The sequence below is a fragment of the Branchiostoma belcheri genome, unplaced genomic scaffold (genome assembly GCF_001625305.1).
Source record: "Branchiostoma belcheri isolate BF01 breed outbred unplaced genomic scaffold, Haploidv18h27 scaffold130, whole genome shotgun sequence".
NCBI lineage: Eukaryota > Metazoa > Chordata > Leptocardii > Amphioxiformes > Branchiostomatidae > Branchiostoma > Branchiostoma belcheri.
In genome coordinates this window covers 315625-342234 of record NW_017802714.1, presented here as the reverse complement: position 1 = coordinate 342234, position 26610 = coordinate 315625, and the positions used below count along the sequence as shown (strand labels likewise).

Here is a 26610-nt window from a genome sequence, read left to right as displayed (position 1 = left end):
CCTGATCAACAGAATTCAAATTTGCGAACTTTTTGTGGAAGGTTTATGTTAGGTGGCTAATCTACATCTCTGTGCAAAGTCTAAAAAGGGCTGTCGTCTATCTAACACTGATCTTTATAGGCAATGGGGAGGTTATTAATAGCCAACAGAGACATACTGTATTGATAAGCACTTTATTTAAGTCTTTATTTCACACCAATGATAAAACAGTAAAATGCTAAGTTCTTACGCAAACTGTAACGAAGCCGTATTGCACTCACTGCACTATATGCTACTTAACATCAGATAACTAATGACTGCTTTTTTTACCTTTTCACTGTATAATTCTCCAGAATGGTTTGTTTCCAAATGTTCTACATGCGTGCCAATACCATAACCATATCACAAATATCCACACTATAAATGTGCTACAGTTTTAACTATGTAGCAGCATCTTTATCAATATTACGCTTTCCTGCCTTATGAGTTGTATTAGTTCTATGCCTACAGATTATTCAATCGTCTGTTTTTAATATTTACAGACATTGATCACATGAAATATCAAACTCTTATTAGAATCTGCAACTGAAAAGGCAAAATACTACCTTGTAAGGTTTGTGGTCTCTATTCTATACACTTGTTTACCAGTTTGATAGCTTTAGTTTCATATTGGTAAATGGTATATAAAGTTACTACTACAATTTAATCAAACTACGAAAGATAGCTTTCTACTGTTAAGATACAAATATTACACCTGTCAGTGTGGGAAACATATTACACTGAATCATCTCGATCGAGGCTCCAAAGAAAGTAATGCAAATAGCGATTTCAAATGGATATAGAAGAATATCAATCATTTTACAGTCTACCGTCTCCCTTCCACAGCTTTTAGTCTTCGCCCCATTCTCCTGCCTGCCCTACATCGCTTGCATGGCGATGCCTTCATCAAAATGGCGCTTGGGAATGTCATTGCGCAGTAGTCGTTTGTCTTTGCGAGGGTTGGAATCAGTTCGACCACTGCTAGGGAACAGGGACGGGTTAAATTTCAACGAACAAGTAAATAAGATATATCCAGCTTTTAAGTCTGCGAGTTTTGTTTACAAAATATAGCAGTAATAACTAGAAATTCATGATTTTCTTTCATAACCTTTATTGTACATTTAATGAAAATCTTGTAACTGTAGTTGAATATATCGCACATGTGAAGGAATGTATGTTTCCTTGTGTGAGAATGGCTCTTTCTAACACCTATTATAAAGTGGCAATTATTTACACCAATGAAAAATGTCAGAATGGCTCAGTTCAACAAATTACCTCAGACAAAGGTCGAATAAAAAGAATGAAAGCAATAAAATTGTCGATATCCATAAAATATTTCTCCCTTCCACTTTAGAATTACTTAAAGTGAACACAAATAGAATAACCAACCTAAGAGAAATGAAATCGTAACATTTAATCATTTAAAAAATTTAGCCATCATTTATTTTCTATATCAGTTTCCTCAGACCCATCAGAAAGAAATTTAAAGTAATTCCTTAAAAATTATAGGAATATCATAGCCTCTTGATAACTATAAAACGAAACCTTACCTTTTACGCCTGTACATGTATACTCCAACAACGATTACTCCAATAACGGCCACCAGCACGATCGGGATCACAACAGCGACGGCAATAGTAGTACTGGTATCGTCCACTGAGTCATCTAGTTAGAAAACAAACATGATTTTAACTTAAATGTTGAAACGTGTTTATGCAAACGTTAAAATGCATGGCCGTTCACTGGAATATAAATATACAATGTACATGTAAGTCTGGTTTCTCTGGGGTAACTTTAGGGTGACCTGGGCAATGCCTTCAATTTGGTCTATACGCACGATAGTATGGCAGAGAACACAATATAGTTCATTCAATTTCGCAATTTTTTTCTTTTAATTAAAACTGGCATCTAGTGTACTATTAAGTATTTTACAAATCAAAATTTTGCCATTTCAATTTTTCTGCTGAATCAGACATATGCGCCAAATAACGAGATTTGTTTATTGAATCGGTTTATCAGAAGCTTACTCTATATGGATACTGAAAATAAAAACTGATAGATTAAGTAAGAGAAAATAGGAGTTACCAGCGGCACCAAACTTTTGGACTTTCTTTTGAATAAGGGTATACATATTTTGTCAAATATGATAAAGATACTATAATTACATCATAGGTGAAATTTACAAGTCTTAATATAACCTTTGGTTTCCCCAAAGTTGTCTGGATCCGAAGACGGCTTGGTTGTGATTGTGAACTGTGAACCACCTGTGGTCATGACGGGAGCCTGCTCCGTCTCCGGTTGTATCTCCGGATGTTCTATAAAAAATCAATGAACAAGAATTAATTTGTGATTTATAACAAGGTATTTCACACAACCTATAATTATGTGCTCGTGAGATTTTATATTAGACCGCTACGGCAGAACTCATCAAAGCTTTTACGACACTAACGTACACATTTCTGATCATATCCAACAATGACAGTAACGTTAGCTGCCATTAACATATTAGGACGATATTGTGCCAAACATATACCCACAAACATGACAAAATCTTCTTAAGATAACCCTGCTATGACTGCCAATGACTTTGCCCTGAAGGTACTAGGTAGCGACAATTTTTTAAGACAGTAGTGCAGTTTAATTAAGAAAAAAAGTGAAGAGGATAAAAAAAAAACATTTTACCGCCGCAGCGATTGCGCTATACGGTTCCAGCCCTTATCAAGAAGTCTGTCCGTCCATGTAATAACAGCGACACAAACGGAGCAACATTTAGTGGCAAACATACGCCTTTCTACTGTTATTGCTCATCACACCATTACAAATATTTCCTCAGTCTAAGGGTAGTCCTTCTATGACTGCCGATGTCGTTATGCTGAAGATAGCGAAAAGCTTTTAAAACAGTAGAGCAGCTTCATTATTGAAAACTAGAGTTCCCCGATCTCATACATTCGCCAAATGATGTTAATCGTAATGACTAACAAATTATAGATTATTCCCCCCCGATTTAACAAATAGGATCCTCACTTTCATGAATTACATGTATACCACTGTATCATATTCCCAACCAAAAGACAGTCTTGTACTTGCAATTCTAGCCTTTCGTCATAATTATGCAAATGAAATCCTGATTTGAATACATTATGTTTAATAATATTCACCTTTCTTAACTTTCAAATACCACAAGTATAAAAATTCCAGGCAGTTATCATTACATAATTATAAAATGTTCTCATTAATTATGCAAATTAAGTGTTCATTGAAATAATCAATATCTGCCTGTGTTTCTCTCTTTCTCAATTACCAATATCACAAGCTTCAATAGTCCTTTCGTGGAATGCAGCTGATTTATAGAATTTCCCCTTAAATTATGCAAATAACATCCATATTTGCATAATTGTCACATAATTATATTAAGCATCACGGAAGCTACCTACATACCAAAAATCACGACGATCCGTGAACCAATTCTTGAGTTTTCGTCTTTTGAATACTTTCAAACAGATATCCCTGCAGTTCCAGAGCAAGCCGCTAGGGTGCCCAAATTCACGTCACTACTTCCCCAGCGCAAGCGCTACCTACCATCCAAATTTCGTCTCCTGAGCATGGCTGGATAATAAGATATCAAAACCAGAAGTTCAGCTGCAGTACCATGACAAGCCGCTAGGGGGTCCAAAATCTAATCATTTCAGATCTCATCGACCTACCCACCTACCAAGTATCAAGACAATCCATCAAGGCCTTGTCATGTTATCGTGTTGACAGACAGACAGACAGACAGACAGACACACACACACACACACACACACACATACATACACGAATGCCTCTGAAAACATAACCTTCTTGGCGAAGGTAAAAAGCCATACAAGCAAATATTATTATATGGTTTTATGCCTTGGCCAGTTAAGTTGTATAAAAAAGATTTATTTTTTGACCTAATGAGGACTAATGAGTCGTACTGGGTGAGTTTGTGCCTAATTTTCTGCCCCCCCCCCCCCACTGTTCCGGTCTAGTTGCCTTGTGATAAGAACCTAGAGACTCAACAATAATTTATGTGACTGTGTGAGGTTCAGTAACAGGAGACGGGTAAGCAGTTGGCGCAAGTGTATAGACGTACTGCGCAATTAGTTTTGTTAGAAGATAAATTCTTTAACATTTTAAGATGAGTTTAATAGTCAAAGTTTATTGCAAATTCATGCCCGAAGGCTAATTGCAAGAACATAATAACAACAATAAACAGTTAAAATGATAAATATCATCTACTATCGTTCTCACTGAGGATGATTGGATTTTGTACCATAAGAGCAGTCGGAGGAATGGTCGGCTCCTACTCCAGCTGTTATGAAACCTTCCGGGCAGGAAATGCAGGACATCTGTCCCTCGAGTTCTTGAAAGGACCCTTTAGGGCATTTGGTGCACTTCTTGTTTTGGTAGTACGTTCCCGGTGCACAGTAAACTGAATAAAAAGAAAAAAAGAAAATAAAACAAACAACAAAAATATTCTATCCTTAGAATGTCTGGCAAAATCTTTTGATCATTTAATGTCATCCTTAGAATATGGCCCTTATCGTTGTTTTATTGAAACCATATTTTCCTTTACTTTAAACATTTGGTATTATAAGATTTTCTATAGGGTACTTGACGTGCTGGACTTTGGTAGAAACTGCAACCTACCACAAAGCATCCCTTTTGCTACCATGGGTGGTTGGCAATCAGCATTGAGCGTGACCTCACTTCTATTGGCGTCCACTGCAAAACTCTGACCATCAATGACGACAGCGAAGTCATTGGACTTCGATTTGTTTTTAATTTCTTCGGCTCCAGAAGTGAGGTCTATGATTGTGTTGGATAGCCTGGTGATTGCCTCTTGCCCTGCGTAGAATATGAAATGTCAGATTGCAAGCAATATATTGTCAACGAAAATAAAAGTTATATTTTATATTCGTATTTACCAAAACTTCAAGTTAGTAGAACAAGTAATCAATTACCCGACTGTAACGAATCTATCTCTCTACTCTCTCTTCTCTCTCTCTCTCTTTTACATACATATATATAGAAAGAGGAAGAGAGAGAGAGAGAAAAAGAGATTATAATATTTTTCTTGTATAGATAGGTAAAGGGCAAAGTACCTTTGTTACTCATATTTCCATTCGCCTCGTAGAGGTCTCCGAGGTCGATCGTGCCATTCACATCTCCAAAGAGCACTATACCGAGAGACGCTGGTGATAGGTTATCTCCTGGGAGGTCGCAGTGGAGGACCTATAGACAATAATATATAATACCAAATTATCGTCGTATACGACACTTCATATCAACCCTGTAATTTCTGCATGTTGACATGTCATAACCTTTCATCAACGAACTTGAAACTAAATATTCATACCTGCAATGTTACATGGCAGGTCTTTCTTTTGACACAGTCTACGTCTTGGACATTTTGTGCTCCTATCTCTTTGATGGCGTCCTTGATGTGTCGGCTTTCTCCAGGTGATGTGCAGTACAAATCCGGGTATTTCATCTTGTAGTCAATGGAAAGCCTTGAAGGGATTCGGCCATCTACATGTATTTTGAAATAGAAATAGAAATGTATTTGTTACATAATCAACCATATATCATGAGACAGGTTCAACTTTGTCTCTTCCTATCAGTAAATAAGTAAGACAATTCTCGGAAAAGTAAAACCCACCACAGGCATCTCCACGAATGATGCCCGGTTGAACCAAATCAATTATGTAACAATAAGTGGCTATAGAGATGCTTATAAGCGATTTTAAAGAGTGCTTTTGTGTGTGTTTCTTTGAGCGTGTGTTTGTAGATATGGATGCTATTGTATTATTAGATACATAAATAGATTTGTGTGCGTGTGTGTATGTGTTTGTGTGAGTGTGTGTGAGAGTGTGTGTGTGTATGTGTGTGTGTGCGTCCGCGCGTGTGTGTGTGTGTGTGTGTGTGTGTGTGTGTGTGCATGCGCGCGTGTGTGTGTGTGTGCGCGCGTGTTTGCGTGCGTAACATGGCAGATACTAGTACATTCAGGCTGTACGTACGGGCGCACGATGGAAGTATCGCCAATGGGTTGTTTTCAGTTTGGTGATTCCATTTATATTGTGACTCTGGCCCGCAGGTGTAAAGCAGATGGGGTGTCTCAGAAAACTCCAATCCAAGAGCGCAGTCGATTTGGCAGTAGTTCCTGTCCTCTGTGTCATTCCGGTAACAGTTCATGATGGCACCGAATGGCTGTTTCAGCTCCAGGCAAGCTGCATGAGACAAGAAGAATGTAAGAATGTATTGCACTGTCTCAACATAGATCCCCTTTGTACTCGTTTCTTTCTTCGATATTCCACGGCATTTACTAGTACATCATTTTCTACATATAGAGAAATTATGACTTAATGAACAGTAAATACAATTTATCAAATTTTACTTGCCACAATCCATGCCAAAGGTTTAAAGTATTGGTAGAATCGCCGCGTTTAGAAATTCTGATCGCTATCTCTATCGGTCGAATATTTACTGATTCTGCCAGGTCCCAGTCACTACACTTTGGCCACAGCAAGTAATTTTTTATGGATGACATCAGCGCGCGCATTAATTTTGGCTTGATCTTGGGGAAAAAAGAACTTTTGTTGCCCTCTGAAAGTGGTCAACATGTCGAAATTTGTCAAAGATGTCTGTTGCCATGCCGGAGGGTGGATGGCAGATAGATATGAAGAGAGAAGACAAAACAAAAGGCTTCTGATTTGTCTTTTGCTTTGATGCAGTGATTATTTTCATTCCTTTTATATGTCATGTTCACTGAATCAAACCATTTGTACAATGATTGACAACTTTTATTTTGCAGTAAGCTTAGCACAGTATAGGTACCATTTATTGTCCAACAAGGTTTATGATGTCAAAATTTGAAAATGTAAGAACCTTGTTTTTTGGGGCCCGCCTTGTTTTGTTTCCGCCCGCTCGCATTAGATGTGGAGTCTACGGAGTATGTCATCAATAAAATTTACTTGCTGTGACCTTACATTCATAACTGATATATATATATATTACATACACGGACAACTTTGCACGCTACAGGTTCCGCTCTCTGTGAAATGTCCAATGCAGTCATTGCCGTTCTCTTCAGGAGGTGGGTTGTTGCACTGTCTCGATCTCTGGCGTGTTCCGTTTCCGCATGTAGCACTACAAGGGGTCCAGTCTGTCCACTGTCCCCAACCACCATTGACTGTGTAGATTAAGAACATAAATGTGGTAAATAACAATTGTCCTTTCGGAATTTAGTTAGCAAACTAAAATCAACAAAAGCGCAAATAAACAGGAACATCTGAAATAAACAGTAAATTTAACATCTCATGCATTTTTGTAATCAACGCAAAAAAATTACAATACCTTGGTGGTGAGTGATCGCAATTTTATTGATGTGGCATTTTAAGCTAATAAGAGGTGAACATCATTAAAGATAAATCATGCGAATCAGGGCCTTATTTGCATAAAAGATGTGAACATGATACACAAGCTAAATTTTGTTCATTTTACAGAATTTACAGAACACGCGTTTGTGTCAATTCTTTTCGTAACCTACCGATTTCTCTCTCACAAAGCCTTCCTGTAAACCCATCGGAGCAAACACACGTGTAGTTTGCCACGCCATCCACGCATGTCCCGCCGTTCTTACAGGAGCCTTCGTGACAGTCATTGATGTTGACGTCACAATGGGTACCGGTGTATCCCGCCTCACAGACACAAGTGTAGAACCCAAAGTCATCCCAACACCCAGCTGCATGGTCTCCACAGGGGTTCGGGTTGCAGTCGTTGTGGTCTACATGTAAAGGACAGAGTAACAATTTCTTTAAGAAGACTGTCAAGCTAACGCTAAATATTAAGCTAGCGAAAGTACCATCACGATAATAAAAAAAAGTGATAAAAAAAGATCATCATTTTTACCGTCACATATTGATGGCAGCCTTTGCGTTATGCGGTTTCTGGTGCTTGTCAAGACATCAGTCCATGTGACAACAGCGTCTGTGTCATCATAGGAGCAACTCTGTGACATTTGGAGGATTGTAGACTCCGGTAGAGCTCCTCCATTCCATACACTTAAGGCGCTGATGTCACAAGCAAGAGAGCCTTTGAAAAAAAGTTCCACGTCAAACCTAGTACCAAACAACCGCTGAACAATAATAGAACATGAATGTGCTTTGTAACAATGATGTACTGAAAGTATTGCCTTTTCATCGTTGTTAAGTATGACTCTTAATGTTTGCCCACTGGCATTTGGATACGTTATTTTTCAATTGATTTATTACAAAAGAAATGTGGTTGTACTGGCTATCGATAGCCCGGTACAAAAAAAAATGCTAAACATGCTTTTTTGGACAATAGGGATGACGTGTTTGAATTTTATTACTCATATCATTTTTTCAACCAAAAAACAGTATGCTTTCCATGTGTCTAATGATACAAGATAGGAAAGTCAATTTGATATCTACTAATAGCCAGTTGTGATACGAAGAAAATTTTTTTTTAATTAGGAAATAATTTATTTTCTTATACCTACCGACAATTGGAAGATATTAATTATTTAAAACGTTCATTTGTAGCTTTTTCATTAGGCACTAGTCAATCCATGAAGTCAAAGATTATTGCAAAACAACTGCATCGGGTACAATTATGGCAAACACCAATGTATATTAAAACACTTAATAACTATAAACTATTTCTACTGGCTTACTAATCTAACCTTATCATTCAATATATGCACAATACATCTACATTTTATGCACATGGAAAAGTTTCATTAGTTTAATATGTACCATTACTCTTCTTCTCTTTCATAGAAGTGATATAAGGGCTGATACTTCATACGTAATCCCTATGGTCTGAAAAATAATTTCATCAAATTCTTATGTACCAAGCTATCGATATTCGTTACAAGTACAGTTCTTTTATAATAGTAGAGAAAAATGCCAAATTGGCCAGGAAGCAAACTTCTAATTAATTCATTCAATCTTAGCTGAATATGTCAATTTACGTATCAACACTTTACCTCCGACGGCGTCGCCTAGGACGATGTTCGTGTTTAGTGCTGGAAACACTGTGCTTGCGAAGTTGGGCAGACTTTGAGACCAGGATTCGACTCCATCGATGTACACTTTGCAGTCTTTTTCAGCATCACGCAGGGTGACAACAAGGCTGTGCCATCTACCACCGTCTAACGGTATTCCTGTGCTTAGCACTGTGCTGTTTCATTAAAAAAACACTTTTTGTAATTAATCATCTTGTAGAGGACGTCAGGAATAAATTGCAGACTTACTTTGTAACAATGGACCATTAAATGAAGTGTATTGGAATTTAAAAAAAAGTGAAGCATTGTTGTAGTTCTGAACAATACCCGATGATTACCTTTTTGTAATTCATTTTGCCAAAGTACACACATAGACTGACAGTCAGTGACAGATGATAATTTTATCAACAAAGAACCGCAGACAATCAACTGAATAAAATTACAGCTCTTCAGGAATTTAGTGTGTGGTTTTGCGACGTACATGTTGCTACATTATGCTATAATGAAAGTTCACCGTGTTGGTAGTAAACACGTTTAAAGTTAAAACTCTTGTTCCACGACAAAAATTGTTCTCACCTACAGCTAGACGTCAAACTTCAGAGAAGCCATATGACAACTCTTACTGGGTCAGTCCATTGAACAAGACCGAATTGACTGTTAAAAAAACACTAGGAGAAAACAGCTCTTTGTGTTGGAACAAAAGTTTTGACTTTAAATATATTTATATTTTTACCTCGCTAAAGCCACCTCTAAGCTTTCTTGTTTTCTAATAGCGAACAGAATGTTTGATTCATTCCCCAGGTAAAAAATGGTGCCATGTGCTGAGTCCAGATGAGGACGGATCCAGAGGGAGAGAGTGATTCCTTGTAGATCAGATGGCGTTTCTGTCAGTTGAACACTGCTGGATACGTTGAGGACTAGGTCGATGCCTGTTGCGATTGTAAATTAACAGTTTTGTTATGCAACAATTGCTGTGTTTTTCTTTGCACATCCTCTTCCATTATGAGCAAGCCAACCTGCCAATGGGGCTCTCAATTAAAATGCATGATATACACGACTGTTGCATAAAATTTATCTGGCAACAATATAGTTACGACTCTTTCGTGCTACTATGGTAACCCACCACCCCAAAAAATTATTTTACTTTTCAGCCATGTAAGCAGTTAATGTCATTTTGTTGCAGATTTTTGAGAAATGTTAATTAAAAGTTGGGCCCTCAAAACCCTCTTTTAAAGCGCACTACCACAATTAAACCTGCTTACTTTTACACTCATTCATCGCCTTTGCACCGAATGTTGTCGTTGTTTGTCCGCTGGGACATCTGTGACACTGCTTCTGGCCTGACATGGCCTGGTAGTGACCCATTTCGCATTGTGCACACGGCTCCATTCCAGTATCCGAGTACCATCCGGGTTGACAGGTATCTGCAAAACGGGAGGGGTAAAATGGAATTTATCATTAATTCCAACGAGCACCTCATCTTTCTGTGTACGTTTGTGTATGTACGCGTGTGTGTGTGTGTGTGTGTGTGTACGTATCTGTGTATGTGTGTATGTGCATGTGCATGTGTGTGAGTGTGTCACTGTATGTGTATGTGTGTGTGTGTGTGTGTGTGTGTGTGTGTGTGTGTGTGTGTGTGTGTGTGTGTGTGTGTGTGTGTGTGTTTGGGTGTGTGTGAGTGTGTGTGTGTGTGTTTGTTGACAGAAAGACTCAAGAGGTTACGTAACTCCGTATGAAACTATGATATTTGACTTGTGGTTATGTGTCGGCAAAACAAAGGTCAAGTTTGATAAGTACTCCTCTGCGGTTTTCTAGTTCTGCCCCCAGAAGTTTTTCTTGAACTCCAGGGGCTGATTTTTGAATGTGATATTAACGTCATTTCACATTTATTCGATGCGTTTTTAGACAGATATATGAAGATATAAAGCTACTAACCCAAACAGAGATCCATTGATCGACTTCCATTTTTAACCGTCCATGTACCAAGTGGGCAGGGTTTGCATGTCAACTGCCCATCTTCATCTTGGAATTGTCCGGCTTGGCATTTCTCACATACACCTTTGTCTGTGTCAAAGTAACTTCCCTTGGGACAGCCCTCTGAAACAAAGGAGTTACAAGGTGTTAAATTGGGTCTGAGTCATTAACAACCACACGTTATGTTCATGATCTCATTCAGTTTCTTACACATCAAAAGTATTATGCAAATGCAATATCGTCCCAATCTGAATGCTCTAGTTCATGGCGGTAATTATAAACGTCAAAAATAATATTGAGATATTTACATGATTTCGTAATGTTGGCAGTGATTAAGAAATAAATACAGCTGTAATATGCTATGCAAATTTTTAATGCTATTGGCCCAGAAAACTTACTGCACGTGTAGGTGTCATAGTCCGGCTGGTATCCTGGCTCACAGACAAGATTTGTCCATTGAGATGTGACAAATGAGTCAGGCTGCACTTCCAGATCAATGGCCGTGACGTTATTCAAAGAGAACTTGCCCTCCTTCACCCCTTCGTCGATCTTATCAGCCATTGAGAAAAGGGTATTTTCTAAATCTATGTAACTAGTATGCTGGTCCGTTTGTTCTTTGACTTTGACACTTAAGTCGAACTTGACTTGCAGTTGGTACGATGGCTGACCGGAACGCGTTGTCACGTTACCGCAGTAAACCACCACATTTTCAGCCGCGCACTCTACAAATAGTTGGCATAAGTGACTGTAGTCGGAACTGTTGAGAATCGCGATGAAGTTCTCTTGAATCTGTACTTGAGTCTCCGGGTCCCTGCAGTCTCCTGAGTAGTAGTACAGCTCCGATGGTAGGTTCATGCTGTCTGGATCTCGGGGTACTGAAAAATATGAAATAAACCTTATACCATAATCTTATGCCATCACCACAACGGTAAGTAACAGTTTTCTAAATCTATTAAGACCAGTAACTGTTCCGCTCATTGTAACCCGCGTACTTTTTCAAAAGAGTAATGTCTCATGAGTATTTGTACCAAGTTTGGTGCTTGTATCACAAAGTGAAAGATTATTTCAGTTATCTGCCCCAATATTCTAAAACCCTGTATCACAAAATGAAAAACAAAACACTTGGGGTATTTGCCTTCTCTACCTCCATGCCAAATTTCATGTTATTTGGCCCAAAAATGAAGGAGTTGAATGAATTTAAAGAAATGGCAGGAGGAGAAGAAGCAGGAGAAACTTGAACTTGCGAAACTTGTGCAAAAACAATACGACTTAACCACTAGGTGGTGAAGTCAGAAAAATAAATTGTAGTCAAATTTCTTAAGCAAAATTAATCAGATCCAGAAAATTAGAAAACTCAGACATAATACAAACCCACGTTGCCTTTCTTTCAATGTACGACATACAACAATAAAACACATGGCAAATGAGTGGCTACATAGTTAGGTGTTATAATAACCTTGCACATTGTAGTTACCGTTTTTTTTTACTAATTGCTCGTTTAACCCTACCTAGACCGGGCTTTTTTTGACATGGGGGACCGGGGGGGGATCTTTTGACCCCCCCCCTCGCGAACTCGCGAACGGTATGTCGTATGACCACCAAATTTTCATAGAATGATGTACTAGTAAAAATCTATCATATCCACAATTTTTATGTCGTTATGACGTAATATGACGTCATTATGACGTCATTAATGTGATTTTATTGGCCAAAACCGTCTAAATAGGTTTTTCTCTGAAAACTAAATGGTATTCAACATAACTGTACCAAAAGTGTTTATGACAGAACATTAGGGTGTACTCTGTCTTATGTTGCTCATAGCAACACCGGTAACGTCATAAAATGACGTCATGCATATTTAAGATATCCGCCATCTTGGATCATCAATCTTGAATTTTCAAAAATAGTTTTTTTTCATGATAAAGCCTAAAATACACTGTAAACATACTTAAGACCTTCATTTACACCTTTTTTTGGAAAATTGGCGGTATTGATGAAATTTTAATGAAAATAAGCTGTATATATCTGTTTTAATGATATGGTCCGCCATCTTGGATTTTGGCCAATGACGTCATCAAATTAGCATAAATTATGCATATTTAATGATGAAATTTACATAAAATTATCAGGGATGTTATTAATATTAGAAACCATGAGTAACTTGACCTAAAACCCATAAAACTCTATTGTTGAAACAAAAAATACTAAATTTAGCAAAAAATGCCTGTCTGAAACCCGTTGCCATGGCAACACAAAATAATATTATCTTATTCCAATGATAGAGAATTGTTGCCAACAATATTCTAGGAAAAGTCACCAAGTTTGGCCGTTCTACGGCTAGCCGTTCAGACGCTAGGTGACATCAAAGTTGCCGCGGGCACTTTTAGCCCCCCCCCCCCCGGTCTAGGTAGGGTTAACTTTGACAGAAATGTCTGGCATTCATGATCAAGATGGAACGATACACCTTTGCCTACTCCATAAACACTGCGGTATACATTCACGGAGGGTTGTGTCCTACATGCTTTTGTTAGCTGCTACAGCCAGACACTGGTATAATTGTTACAGCATATATATTCCATACTGATGCTTCATTTATTTATTCATTTATAGCACTACTTACATGCACAGTTGGGAACATCATCGTCAGGATTCCATGTGCCTGACAGGGTTTCACACACGTATCTTTCCGGAGTGTCCAGCGGAACGTCCCATTGGTCATTACACTGGATGAGGCAGAATGTTCCATAAGCCCATCCGTCACAGGCCAGGGCTCCATTGTCCGGCGGCCGAAGTGTAGGGCATGGCACAACTATAAATAATAGAAAGTAATAGAACTCCAGTCAGGAATCACAGTAAATATCTAATTATTTATTTCGACTAAATTGGCTATGTGCTCTTACAAAATTTATGTGCACGCCATATAGCATTACCAAAAGATACCACATGTCATGTTTTCCTGTTTTTTTTTATTTCAACATGCAAAAATACAATACATAGCGGTGGCGCACTCAAGCAAAATACTTATATTCACGTCACAACTAGACATAAAATGAAAATTACATCGCAAAACATGGGTATCGTCCAGGCAACAAGAGAACAGAGTTTAGCTATGAAGATATTAAGATAAGTTTTCTTAGTTCCACAACCATGTATTTTACTGTGCCGACTTTTCGACGACCTCTCTGCCATCTTCCTTAGGGCAAACTGAAATGCCAAACAGATTGCCTTGATGAAGATGACAGACAGGTCGCTCAAACGACGGCATGGTAAAATATATGGTTGCGGAAACTTAGAAAACCACGTTGAATTGACGTACCAACCTAATGAAACTATTAACGGAAGACACCACATTGTATCACTATATACATCATACATATTATAATTAAATTGTGCTCTGATTTGTGTACGGTCTCATATAGAAGACCTACCAGTCTATTAAAAAAGAAAACGCTATAAAAAGGCTTATGGCCTTCGGGAAATTATTAGGATACTGTGTTACACATTTAAAAGGGATACACATTACTTTTGCAGAATGGCTTCGTTCGGTTGAAACCCCAGTCCCAGTACCCTACTGGTTCATTGCTGTTGTAGTCTCTCTCACAGGAAAAGGACGTGGGGCCGATCACTGGGTAGCCTGTCTCACATCCGAAGGTGCATGTTGAGCCATACACGTACCCGTTTGGACAGGAAAGCTCTGCTTTTAGCGTATATCTGATGGGAGGGCATGTGATAACTGTAAAGAAATACAGAATTCCTTTAGTAATTTGTTAATAATTGCAGTAGGCCACACCAATTTAATTAGTTGGTTCTTGGACTTTTTCATAAAAATATGAAGCGACAGAGCGAAAAAAATAAAAATAAAAACAGGTCTAGGCATACTATTATAGCCCGAAATGCTACGATAAGAGCCATGAATTCAACACAATAGGCTGTAGTAATATTCAAGCAACGAATTTTGACCTTGTAATCAAACCACTGCATTGATAGATGGAAAAACTGCAACAACTAGGAAGAAATGGACTTTCCTCAACCGTTCAAGAAGAACAATCAAACCCAGCAAGTGCCTAAACGCATAGCTTTGAAATACAATTTCCATCCCGCTTAATCAATTTGTTACACGTACCTTGTACATCTACTTTGAAGGAGCACAGTGCTTCATTTAAGGAAGCATCTGTCGCGGTGTATTTGATAAGATGTTGTCCGCGAGTGAAAGTGGATCCAGGTCTACTGCCTTCACTGAGATGGACAGAGGCGGGCATGTCTATGTTATCAATTTTGTCTACGGCAGTCGGTTGTTCCCAGGTAACGACAGCTGTTTCCCTGCTTCTGTCGGCAAACGCTACGATATCTGTTGGGCAGCTGACGAAGATCGGTGGTTGAATATCTGTGAATGGGGCAATAACACTGAACATAAGTTACAGACACAAAAGTCAATAAACGGATGAATGCTCGCTAGCTCGCTAGCTCGCTAGATATGACAAGAAAAGGAGGAAGCACTTCCAATTGAAGATTCAACATTTGATGTTTTCCCAATATTTGTCAAACTTAGAACAGCAAACTTGACCCCCCCCCCTTAAACCTATATATCTAAGTCATTAAACCTTACTCTCAAAGCATATATGTTTGGGTGTTCTTAGGCTATCTAATTTCTTTTCTTTTTTGCACTGATTTGTTTAGGGGTCAGGTGACAAAAATTCCAGGTGAAAAAAGAAAGCTCGATAAAACACGGCAATTATAACACAAATCCCAAACATATGCGTTGAGAGTACTTAAAATCAATACATTAAATCAAATTTGTTGAAGTATTTATTAAATATTACCTTTGCATCTAGTCAACTGGACATCCCAGACACTATCAGCCTGACACATTGCGGCTACTCTGTTCTGGTCCTCCGGGAGGTATCCTGCCTCGCACTCCACCTGACAGACACTGCGGTACTTGTTTTCATTAGTGCAGCTTACAGTTCCATGTTGGGGAGTCAGAATACCATCGCAAGTGGACTCTGGCAAAATAATAAGTACAACATGTTTGATTATCTGCACTCACACAGTTCTCTTGTAGAGACACGGAGGCAGAGTCGGCTTGATAAAGCTTAATGTCACCTGTTGGATGTCACCTGTCTTATGCTCAATGATTTAGAAAATGTTACATGTCTGATACCAGTGTCACTAATTGAATTATTTAAGCTCACACCCAATATTGGGCCCAAAACTCACAATGAGCATTCTTTCACCAACGCAGATGAACTTTCAAGATAGAACTTTTCCCTGGTTCATCAATTTCATCTTGTATTACTGCTAAGATAACTGTCACGAAAAATACATAATACTTATTGGGTTGTAGCTGAATCTAAACGTAAGTAAAGTAACAACATGATACATATAAGTGAAAAGAGTGGAAAGTTAAATCAAAATAAAACGCTGGCATGGGATGTGCATAGACGTTTTTTCTAGAGGTTGAGCTTGGTTAGTCGGGAACGCAAGAGAAAGACACCCCCAAATTTTAGCGTACCCGAAAGCAAATAAAGTTATACAGAATAACAAGATGGGGATGGAAATCACTAAATAAAAGAGACATATGGAAAACTAGAGCAAATATAGGTGGAAGATTGGTCGATGTAAATTGCTTTACTTTTTTTTTGCCTTTAAGCATATCTTACCTCCACAATCGACGGCGTTGGTTGGTACCCACACGCCGGTTCCACCAACCATCTCACAAGTACGCGTGGTTCCTCCTGACATCTGGTACCCTGGCAGACAGCTGTACTGGCAAACAGTTCCCCACACAGGAGGTCCCGCTACGTTTGGTGTACAACTAATGCTAGCGATGTTGGGTGGCAAGGTTGTCGGCACGGTGCAACTTGCTCCTTCAAAACATAAGTTGTTAGTTATTTAAAGTTCACACGTCTCTGTCTTTCACCGATGTACTAGGCTGATACTTCAGTGATCATACAAAAAGGAAAATATATATATGTATATATATATATAAGTGCCTCCAATATTATTCCACTTCTTCCATAGCAATTCTAAAATGGTGAATCTGAAATGAACTAGAGTTACACGACCTTATACCCTTGCTAAAATGATGTTTACCTCTACGACTGTACCGTAATTAAAGTGCAGGTTCATGACTTTTGACCTAGTAAAAAGCTCTGGGCAGTAATTTGTATCAATTGGGGCCCCAGCAGCTTGTGCTGGAACCCAGCAGTTTGTGGCGTTTGTTAAAAAATAATTGAAGGAGGATAACTCTAAAACCATTTGTTGGCCATTTGGTATGTAGGTAGCTTAAGTGATGCTTTGCATATGTAAATGGCATTTATCTAAATCAGATTTGCATAATATGACGTAACTCTATAACTTTACTGCGCTTCATTAAATGATCCAAACTATTGGCATATGTGAATAAGAATGAGAGCAAACTTAGCAGATGTTAATTATACAGAGTAGGACCTTATTTGCATAATTATGAAAAATGCTATTATTGGTAACAGTGTGGAATTTCATACTTGAAGCATTTGGAAAATTTGTGAAGGTGAAAAAACATTTTTGAACATAACTAATCAAATTACTCCTCATTTGCATAATTTATGCAATAAGGAAATATCATAATGAATTTTTTCGATCATATAAGAGAATGGAGAATATGACCAATTGATAAAAACATATTTTGGCGAAAGTTTGAGGTAATAAACGTGTTTCTTAAATTAATGTATGCAGACGTCAACCATGGCTGCTTAAATTACACAGGAAACGTTAAACTTTCCTTTCCAAAGGTATTTTGATTCTTATTACCTTTATCGGGCGATGTAATAAAAATCAAATCGTAGACCCGTTGACTTTCGTGTCGTATAACGTTAGTCGTGCTTCAGGAAAAGTAAGGTTTCAAAAAAGTATAGCGTACATCAGAAAGTATTTTCAATAAAACCATAGATAGCAAATGTACGTATTTTGCTACCTATCAAAAATAAAAAAAACATAATTCTACTAACAGCTGATCGACAGTTGACTGATTAACCTCTTCAATGATAGTATAATATGGCATACCTCCAACTGTAAACGACACCTTGCATGCACAGTCTCCACTACAATGGTTTCCCGAGCTGTCAGAAACAGTGAAGGTTACTTCGTAGGATCCCGCCGGCAAGTCCATGCCATTCAACGTCGGTGATTCATTTAGCCTACGTAGACACAAAAACAAACGTTGCTTACTGAAACTACACTATTCGATATGTTTTGCTTTGCTTTACACTTAATTTGTCAATTGTAACTAAAAAGTAAGTATGCTAAACGTCATTATTTGTTGCAACTGACCGATAATGATGAACGTACAAATTAGATGAATTCTGTTTGTGAGTACCTTAACGTTACAAACTTGTGAGTACCTTAGCATAGACTTTTGTGCGCTTCGCTTTGGTACATTCATCCATATGTGGTGTAAAATCTATTGTACCTTACACACCGGTACGTTTGCATCTCAGCAATGTCAGGATGAACGTTATTAATGACGTCTGCAATGTCACTCATATCAAACAAGATAAGTACACACTTTAATGTGGGAACCAATGAACGCAAAAGGAAGTAGCGGTTGCGCTTTGTTTTCTAACAAGAGTCTATAGCTCCGTGAAATTATAACCGTGTTTGGGGAGTGGGGGGTGTATCGTGCCAATAAAATCAAAATCAAAACAACTCAATACAAGCAAAATGACCAACAAGAGGTCAATGACCTTTTGCAACATATATTATGCGATCATACTGTGTATCTGTATCTGTACAGCCGGTATAACCGCCCCTAAGCGTAACACACCAGCTTCGCAGGCACACGACGCGGCAGCAGCTGGTGCTGAGCAGGCCGCCAGCCCGACCCGGAACGACCCCGGAACAGTTGGAGCCATAACTACCGGGTTGGGCAAGGTGTTCCACTGGATGATAGTGCGCGGAAAGAAAGAGAACCTGTATATGTCTGTGAGTGTTTGTTGGTAGGCCGGTATGTCAATGAGTTGCTCCCTCGGGTACCCCCTCCTGGTGGATTGCAGAAGACTGTCAGTCTGGATGTTTATCTTATTATGCACTATTTTGTAGAATGTTGTAAGGCGGGCGCTCCTCCTCCTTTCAGAGATAGGAGGCCACTGCAGGGCATTGAGCATTTGTAACACATTGCTAGTTTGCCGGTAGTCATTTGCTCAGTAACTGGAACACTTTGTATTAGCCTAGTATAGTATCCTTGTATGTTCCTTATGTATGTATGTCCAAGTCAAGTAGTGCATCTTTTGTCTCCAATTTTCTACATACGTTTGTTATGTGTCTGTTAAGTCTTGACCTGTACCTAACCCGTCGTGTCATGAATGTACAATAAAGGTATTTCATTTCACTACCTCCATGAAAAATGGAGGTATTGTTTTCGGCGTGTCTCTCTCTCTCTCTCTGTGTGTGTGTGTGTGTGTGTTTCCGCACATTTGTGGTCAGCATAACTTCATAACGCCTTTATGGATTGTGATGATATTTGGTATGCTGGTAGGTCTTAGGAAGACAAAGGTCACGGTCAAATATGGGCCTCCTGGTGGATGACCTTGGTACTGCAGAAGAACTTCCGGGTGTTGTATCTTTTGTCCTGAACATGCTATGGTCTTGACTTTTTGGTGACAGAAAGATTTTGCTGTCAGGAATAAGTGGTGTGGGTTTGGTCCCCCTACCAGCTTGTTCTGGAACTGCAGGGGACTTTTGGGCGAAATCTTTTAAATCTTTTAAATCCAATAAGTCCAGATAGGAACAACGTATTTTCATCATTTTTGGTAGGTGGGTAGCAAAGAGTGAGATGTACATGATTAAATGCATGTCTTAATTTGCATAGTCAACGAGGAAATTCTATAATTAAAGTGTTTTACATTATAGTACTTTCATACATGCAATATATGTGATCTATGGCAGATAGAACATAAACAGATACCAATTATGCAAATGATGGTTTAATTTGCATAATTAATTTCTGGTAAATGATGGCAATTCTATACCCTGTGACATGTGTAGGTTACTTAAATGTTAACAACAATATGCATGTATTATATTAATATAGAGACAATTTGCATAGATAATGAGGACATATTTAGATGAAATATTGCCAATATTGTAAGTTGAGTTTAGAACACCATAAATTGAACTGCATTATATTAATTGCCACCTTATTTCCATATTCAATGAAACAAATCATTCACATAAGGTCTCGGACCGGAGTTTCCCTCCGTATTTCGAGCAATTTGACACCCTCAGCCCGACGGGCTGTCATTTCTGTACTAAACGCGGGTCGGAATTTTTCACTCTTTTGGTGGAAAGGGGTGCCGTGCCGCTTATCAATACACTTGATTGATATTTTCTGCGCCCAATTTATTTAGGGGTAAATGAGGCACATCAAAGTACATTTTGAAAAAAGGGGTCATTTTTTCGTCATTTTTAACCATGGATGCATGGAAAAAACGAATTTTCCCAGGGTAACGGCTTAGTACTCGAAGAAGCTCAGAACCTAATGTTTCCAAAATTTGAATTTAATTAAAATCGATGCGATACGTTTATCGCTATCTTCGATGGCCCGAACACACCCAGAACGCATATAGAACGTACCATCCCGGCGGTCAGGCGAAAAGGCCACATAACCATCCGCGCGGACGAATACCAGGAAGTCTTAGCTGGACCACCAACATTACGCCACCTATAAAGGCTACAACTAACAGGCTTTTCAGAAAATACAAAGATATGTACACAGATATTACGATTTCAGGGATATCGCGGCCAAAACATACCATACAAAGTCACGTTTCCGGCGATTTACTGCGCACTTACTTAGACTCTGGTCAGAATTAAACTCCGACCCGGAACCTTAAGGAGATTAATTTTCATTAAAAAAATTTAATATTCTTCAGAAACATTATATCTATCATATATCCAAATTTGGCTTGTATGCGATCATTACTTTTCCCGCGGCAGCGGTTTAAAGTCATGTGAAAAACACTGTGTTCTATGGCTACTTTTGCCAAGACGCGGCCCCTAGGCAGCATTACAATGGAGAAATTTAAAAGTACCGTTTTTTGGTGTTTCGCTTTTTTTCAAATCAGATAAAACGGAAGGAAACGCCCGCTCTGGTCATTGGCTAGGGATAGATGTGGTTTTATCGTCCTTTCTGTGCTGCATACTTGCGGGAAACCTCTTTAAAGTTGGGATCGATGACGTCACGCAGTGACGTCATGCGTTGTCCAAGTTAAACAGCAGGGGGTCGCGTTTTTGCTTCACCGCTTTACATTAAAATGAAGAATACGTCAGATTTTGACCTTGAGTGATAGAACTGAGCTCGCACTTTCCGAATCAAACGAGTCCGACACCAAACTCTTCACTACTTTGCCGTGAATGGCCTATTAAGTATCACAGCGCACCTTAAATGTGTGAAAAACTGCGTTCTTACGAGGCGCAAAACACAATCTGGGTGATGCTGCCGTGGCTAGGAGCGATTAGTTGAAAAAATTGCTGCAAAGTTGCGTGAAGTACTTATTAGGCTACCACTTAACACCAGCCAACGAAAAGAAGTTCGCGATTTTAAGGAGCCCTGAACCGAAAATCAGAAAACCTAGTTTTGCCTTAAATAGGCCTAAAACAATCGAATTTTCCTGTAAAATGTCAGTTAAGTCACCATAAATGGAAAGACTTGGCCGAAATTATGCGGAAGTCAAATTTAGAGGTCGACTCACATGAAATGACATAGAAAGTGAATTCATTTGAGAACATTTTATCGTCCAGAAACGATTAAAACTGCCCTTCACGGAGAGTCGGGGGGGGGGGGGGCGGGCAAAGGGGGAGGGGGGCGCCTAGGACCCGACATGTATATCCGGACTTTTGGACCCCAAAACAGTACAACGGTGCGGTTTTTTCGCAGAATATGACAGCTTCGGCTGGAAACATTAAAATCAATCGAAATTAAGTCATCGATGACGTCATTTTCTGCGCATGCGCCGTCTTCTTAAGGTCTCGGACCGGAGTTTCCCTCCGTATTTCGAGCAATTTGACACCCTCAGCCCGACGGGCTGTCATTTCTGTACTAAACGCGGGTCGGAATTTTTCACTCTTTTGGTGGAAAGGGGTGCCGTGCCGCTTATCAATACACTTGATTGATATTTTCTGCGCCCAATTTATTTAGGGGTAAATGAGGCACATCAAAGTACATTTTGAAAAAAGGGGTCATTTTTTTCGTCATTTTTAACCATGGATGCATGGAAAAAACGAATTTTCCCAGGGTAACGGCTTAGTACTCGAAGAAGCTCAGAACCTAATGTTTCCAAAATTTGAATTTAATTAAAATCGATGCGATAAGTTTATCGCTATCTTCGATGGCCCGAACACACCCAGAACGCATATAGAACGTACCATCCCGGCGGTCAGGCGAAAAGGCCACATAACCATCCGCGCGGACGAATACCAGGAAGTCTTAGCTGGACCACCAACATTACGCCACCTATAAAGGCTACAACTAACAGGCTTTTCAGAAAATACAAAGATATGTACACAGATATTACGATTTCAGGGATATCGCGGCCAAAACATACCATACAAAGTCACGTTTCCGGCGATTTACTGCGCACTTACTTAGACTCTGGTCAGAATTAAACTCCGACCCGGAACCTTAAACTCTACATATTTCATGGAGGTATGAAATTCTGGAATTCTTGTTTCATTACGAGTCACCCGGGCGGCCCTGCGCTGGACGGCCTCAACCGCCTGTATCCCTTTAATTGATGGTATACGGGTCCCAGACGGTGGCACTATATTCCAAGTGGGGCTGTACCAGCGCTTTATAGCAAGTGGCCTTGACCCGAGATGGACAATGGGTCAGATTACGCCGGATGACCTTTGGAACCAGCTTTACTTACTGGCGTGATTGATATGACTAATTTGATTTAATATATTGATTTTAAGTACTCTTAACGCATATGTTTGGGACTTGTGTTATAATTGCCGTGTTTTTTCGAGCTTTCTTTCTTCACCTGGAATTTTTTGTCACCCGCCCCCTACAAAAATCAGTGCAAAAGATATTAGATAGCCTAAAAACACGCAAAAACCGTAAACATATATGCTTTGAGAGTAAGGTTTAATGACTTAGATATATAGGTTTAAGGGGGGGGGGTCAAGTTTGCTGTTCCAAGTTTGACAAATATTGGGAAAACATCAAATGTTGAATCTTCAATTGGAAGTGCTTCCTTCTTTGATTGTCAAATCATCGGACAGATGTTATGTATCCGAGATAAGGGTGGGACTTGACACCGGTTAGGACTTCATTAGCAAGAGAGTACTCGTGCTGTGTTATGATGGGGCGTCTTTTACGAGTTATATAAAGAATGTGGCACTTAGAGGGGTTGAACGACATAAACCAGCTGTTCTACCATCTTGTTAATGTATCAAGGTCACACTGTAGGCCTTGAGCGTCAAAAGGCTTGGTGATGGGTTCGGTAAAGTAGGCAGTCGTCGGATAAATAGTCGAACATGTGAACTAATGTCCTGAAAGTGAAAAAATGTACAAATTTAAAGATGTCATGAGATCTCATGAGATAAGAATTTCAATAATCTGCATTTTAGCATATTTTTCTTGTGGTAAGATTCCTTTTCTTATGTACCTTGAACTACAGAATTGGAATATTATTCTTGCAGTAAGAATAAGTTAAGATAGATTTTATTTCTAATTAAGATTGTTGTTCTTGCCATAAGAATACCAATCTCCCCTTAAGACCAGTAAACGTACACGCAGAACATTTTTCAGGCCTTTGAGATTTCTTGCACCAAGAATACCATTCTTCTCCTAGGACTAGTAATCTTACACCCAGAATTTTTCTTCGCCTGAGATTAGGATTCTTGCACCAAGAATGCCATTCTGTTCCTAAGACTAGAAAACCATTCTGTACACAAGAAAAGATTTCTTAAACTAAGAGCTAACTGTTCTTGTAGCACGAAAACCATTCTGCCCGCAAGAAAAGAAATAATAATAGTGCTAACTAAATAAAAAAGACAATACATACAATAATGTTGTATAGCAACTAAATGTTATTTTGAAAAGCCTTTTGACAGTATTTAGAGATCTTTATTACAATGAACAATGTATCTAAATCAAATATAAGATCAGTCCATGAACATTCTTGGAATGGAAACAGTTTAACAGTAACTTTCACTGCAAGATGTAACTAACAAGCCTTTTTATGATTTCAGAATACAGATCATATCACATTCTGAAACATATTCAGCAAAAGCTGCAGTTTTTGTATGATAGAATTGGCAAAGTAACACCCTTTAAAACACCTAAAAAACAGGAAAGACCTTTGTTAGATTGCAAATTGCATGCATGCACTAAGGGCAATAAAGTCAATTTAGGGTGCTAAAATACTATATAATTCATTACTTGAAGTAAACAATTGTATCATAAAGAAAACAATTATATCATAAAGCAGTAATACACTTTATTATACACCAGAGATATGATTTGACTTTGAAATCAATCCCAATGGCGTTGTAACAATATTTCTAATATGAAGTCTAAAAACGATGTCAACAGAGTTTTCTTCTGTATTGTTGGGGAGGGAGGCACACTTACCTTCTATCTGTTTTGTTTCATGCTTTTTCTGTTGCAAAGTTGGTTTCTTCAGCAAGCTGACCACGATCAGCGTTGCGTCACATGTATACAAGGTCCTTTTTGCCTTGATTTTGACTTCAAATCTGACATGAGTCAGTAACTGACAAAAAAAAAGTAACCAGTACGGCTTCCACATCAGACCCATCTGACACAAGTTCAAAACCCCCTAACTGCATTCTGGGATTTGAATTCACCAATCAGGGGTTCAGAAAAGGTTACATGACAAATATGGCTAGAAATTTAAGAAGAAAGTTCTTGAGTCATCTTGAACATTACCAGGCAAAATAAGAATCACCTTTCTTAAACTTTCCGGTATTTTTCTAAATGTTGCTAAGAAAAATAATAATGGCCTTCCTAGGGAGGAAAATCATGAATGTTTATAGAATGTAATTCTAGCCATAATAACGCTTATCAAAGATTTTGTATCTTAACTTTCTTGTTTTTTCTTATCAGTGTTTGTCAAGATAGATTAATTCTTGTATTTTCTTAAATGTTGCTAAGAATAACAGGAATGGTCTCTCTTAAGCTTTCTAGTCAAGAAAAAAAAGAAACTTCAAGAAAGAAATAGTAAACAGAGCTTTATATAGACTAATCAAAGATTTCTGTATCTTAAATTTCTTGCTTTTCTATTCAGTGTTTGCCAAGAAAAACAAGAACCAAATTCTTGTATTTTTTAAACCCTCAAACACCCGAACGGAGTCCATTTGGACCCCAGACGTATATTTTTATGTGCTATTTGAATTTTTTTAGAATAAAAATATTCCTCCCGTGACTTTGTCAGTAAACCTCTTCTACAAGTTCTCCAAAATTTGTTTGGAGATCGGCACAAATTTGAAAACATAACAACGGAAGTCTGATGTAAGACCGTCTGGGGTCCAAACGGACCCCAGGCATGTATTTGCACTTTCCTACACACGAAATTGTTCGGATGTCCTAAATATGTCTTCAAGTAAGCATTATTGCTTTAATATTATGCAGTTTGCCAAGTAACCTCAACGGGTTCATCGGGTTTTCAGAGGTTTGACAATTTGACAATCCTATGAGGTCAAAGGTCAACCCTATGTTCATGCCTGCAGGCCTCATCCTATTTTTGCATAAATTATGATAATGAGCTGGAATTTTTAAACACTTGATCATGCCAAAATAAACGTCTTAATATGTTTAACCAATATATGTGCAAAGGTCACTAAAAGGATGCAAAAAGGAATATAAAATTGGAAGGAAACCAAATGGGGTCCATTTGGACCCCGTTCGGGCATTAACGTCACAAAAAAAGTTCGGGTGTTTGATGGTTAAACATTGCTTTAAAACAAGAATGGCCTTTCTCAATCATTTTAGGTAACATAAACAAGAAAGTGTTTGACATATATGTGTATACACAGGAAAAACTTAAATCTGATCACTTTGATATCAGGTAAGAAAGATATCTTACATGGAGATTGAATAAGACAGTTTAACTAAGTTTGAGGGAATTATAAGATTAAAAGAATTTTGATCTTGTAAGTTAGAATCTCCACTACACATATTTCTTTACGGAAGAAAAAATCAAGATTTAAAGAAGCCTATTTGAGAAAAAAAAATTCTTTGTGCTAGAACATAGGTATGAAGAAAATTAATTTTTTCCTTATTTTTTTTTCTTATTCTCCCTCAGAGAAAAATTTTCTTTCCATAAGAAAATAAGAAAAAGCATTTTTGATAGTGATATACTGTAGTGAGCAGGTATGTTATCTGTTACATACTGACAATTTCCCGGGCCGTCTCGGTCATCAGCATATGTTGGTCGCGGTATGTTAACGTGGACGGTTGTCTGTCCTCGTGGAATCATGAGGTTCGCAACATGCGGGCAGGATGTAAATCTTGGTGGAGTTTTATCTGGGTAGAAACGCAAATGTCGACATTAATTTTCATT

General features: G+C 38.5%; 1 protein-coding gene across 1 annotated transcript in view; it reads right to left on the bottom strand.

The window, feature by feature from the left end:
- Window positions 1-208: 208 nt before the first annotated feature.
- The window catches only part of LOC109464017 (sushi, von Willebrand factor type A, EGF and pentraxin domain-containing protein 1-like), a 41708-nt gene continuing 15306 nt past the window's right edge, over window positions 209-26610 (bottom strand). Inside the window, exons 6-28 of the mRNA XM_019760936.1 lie at window positions 26441-26573; window positions 18092-18225; window positions 16708-16914; window positions 15868-16050; window positions 15171-15431; window positions 14571-14780; window positions 13668-13856; window positions 11446-11922; window positions 11009-11170; window positions 10336-10497; window positions 9807-10002; window positions 9056-9249; window positions 7954-8136; window positions 7592-7828; window positions 7064-7234; window positions 6063-6272; window positions 5402-5574; window positions 5148-5277; window positions 4693-4890; window positions 4316-4474; window positions 2217-2333; window positions 1569-1683; window positions 209-996 (exon numbers count right to left, since the gene is read on the bottom strand). Coding sequence (XP_019616495.1) covers window positions 897-996; window positions 1569-1683; window positions 2217-2333; window positions 4316-4474; window positions 4693-4890; window positions 5148-5277; window positions 5402-5574; window positions 6063-6272; window positions 7064-7234; window positions 7592-7828; window positions 7954-8136; window positions 9056-9249; window positions 9807-10002; window positions 10336-10497; window positions 11009-11170; window positions 11446-11922; window positions 13668-13856; window positions 14571-14780; window positions 15171-15431; window positions 15868-16050; window positions 16708-16914; window positions 18092-18225; window positions 26441-26573 — 4301 coding nt within the window. The 3' untranslated portion in view covers window positions 209-896. The remainder of the gene's footprint in view (window positions 997-1568; window positions 1684-2216; window positions 2334-4315; window positions 4475-4692; window positions 4891-5147; window positions 5278-5401; window positions 5575-6062; window positions 6273-7063; window positions 7235-7591; window positions 7829-7953; window positions 8137-9055; window positions 9250-9806; window positions 10003-10335; window positions 10498-11008; window positions 11171-11445; window positions 11923-13667; window positions 13857-14570; window positions 14781-15170; window positions 15432-15867; window positions 16051-16707; window positions 16915-18091; window positions 18226-26440; window positions 26574-26610) is intronic.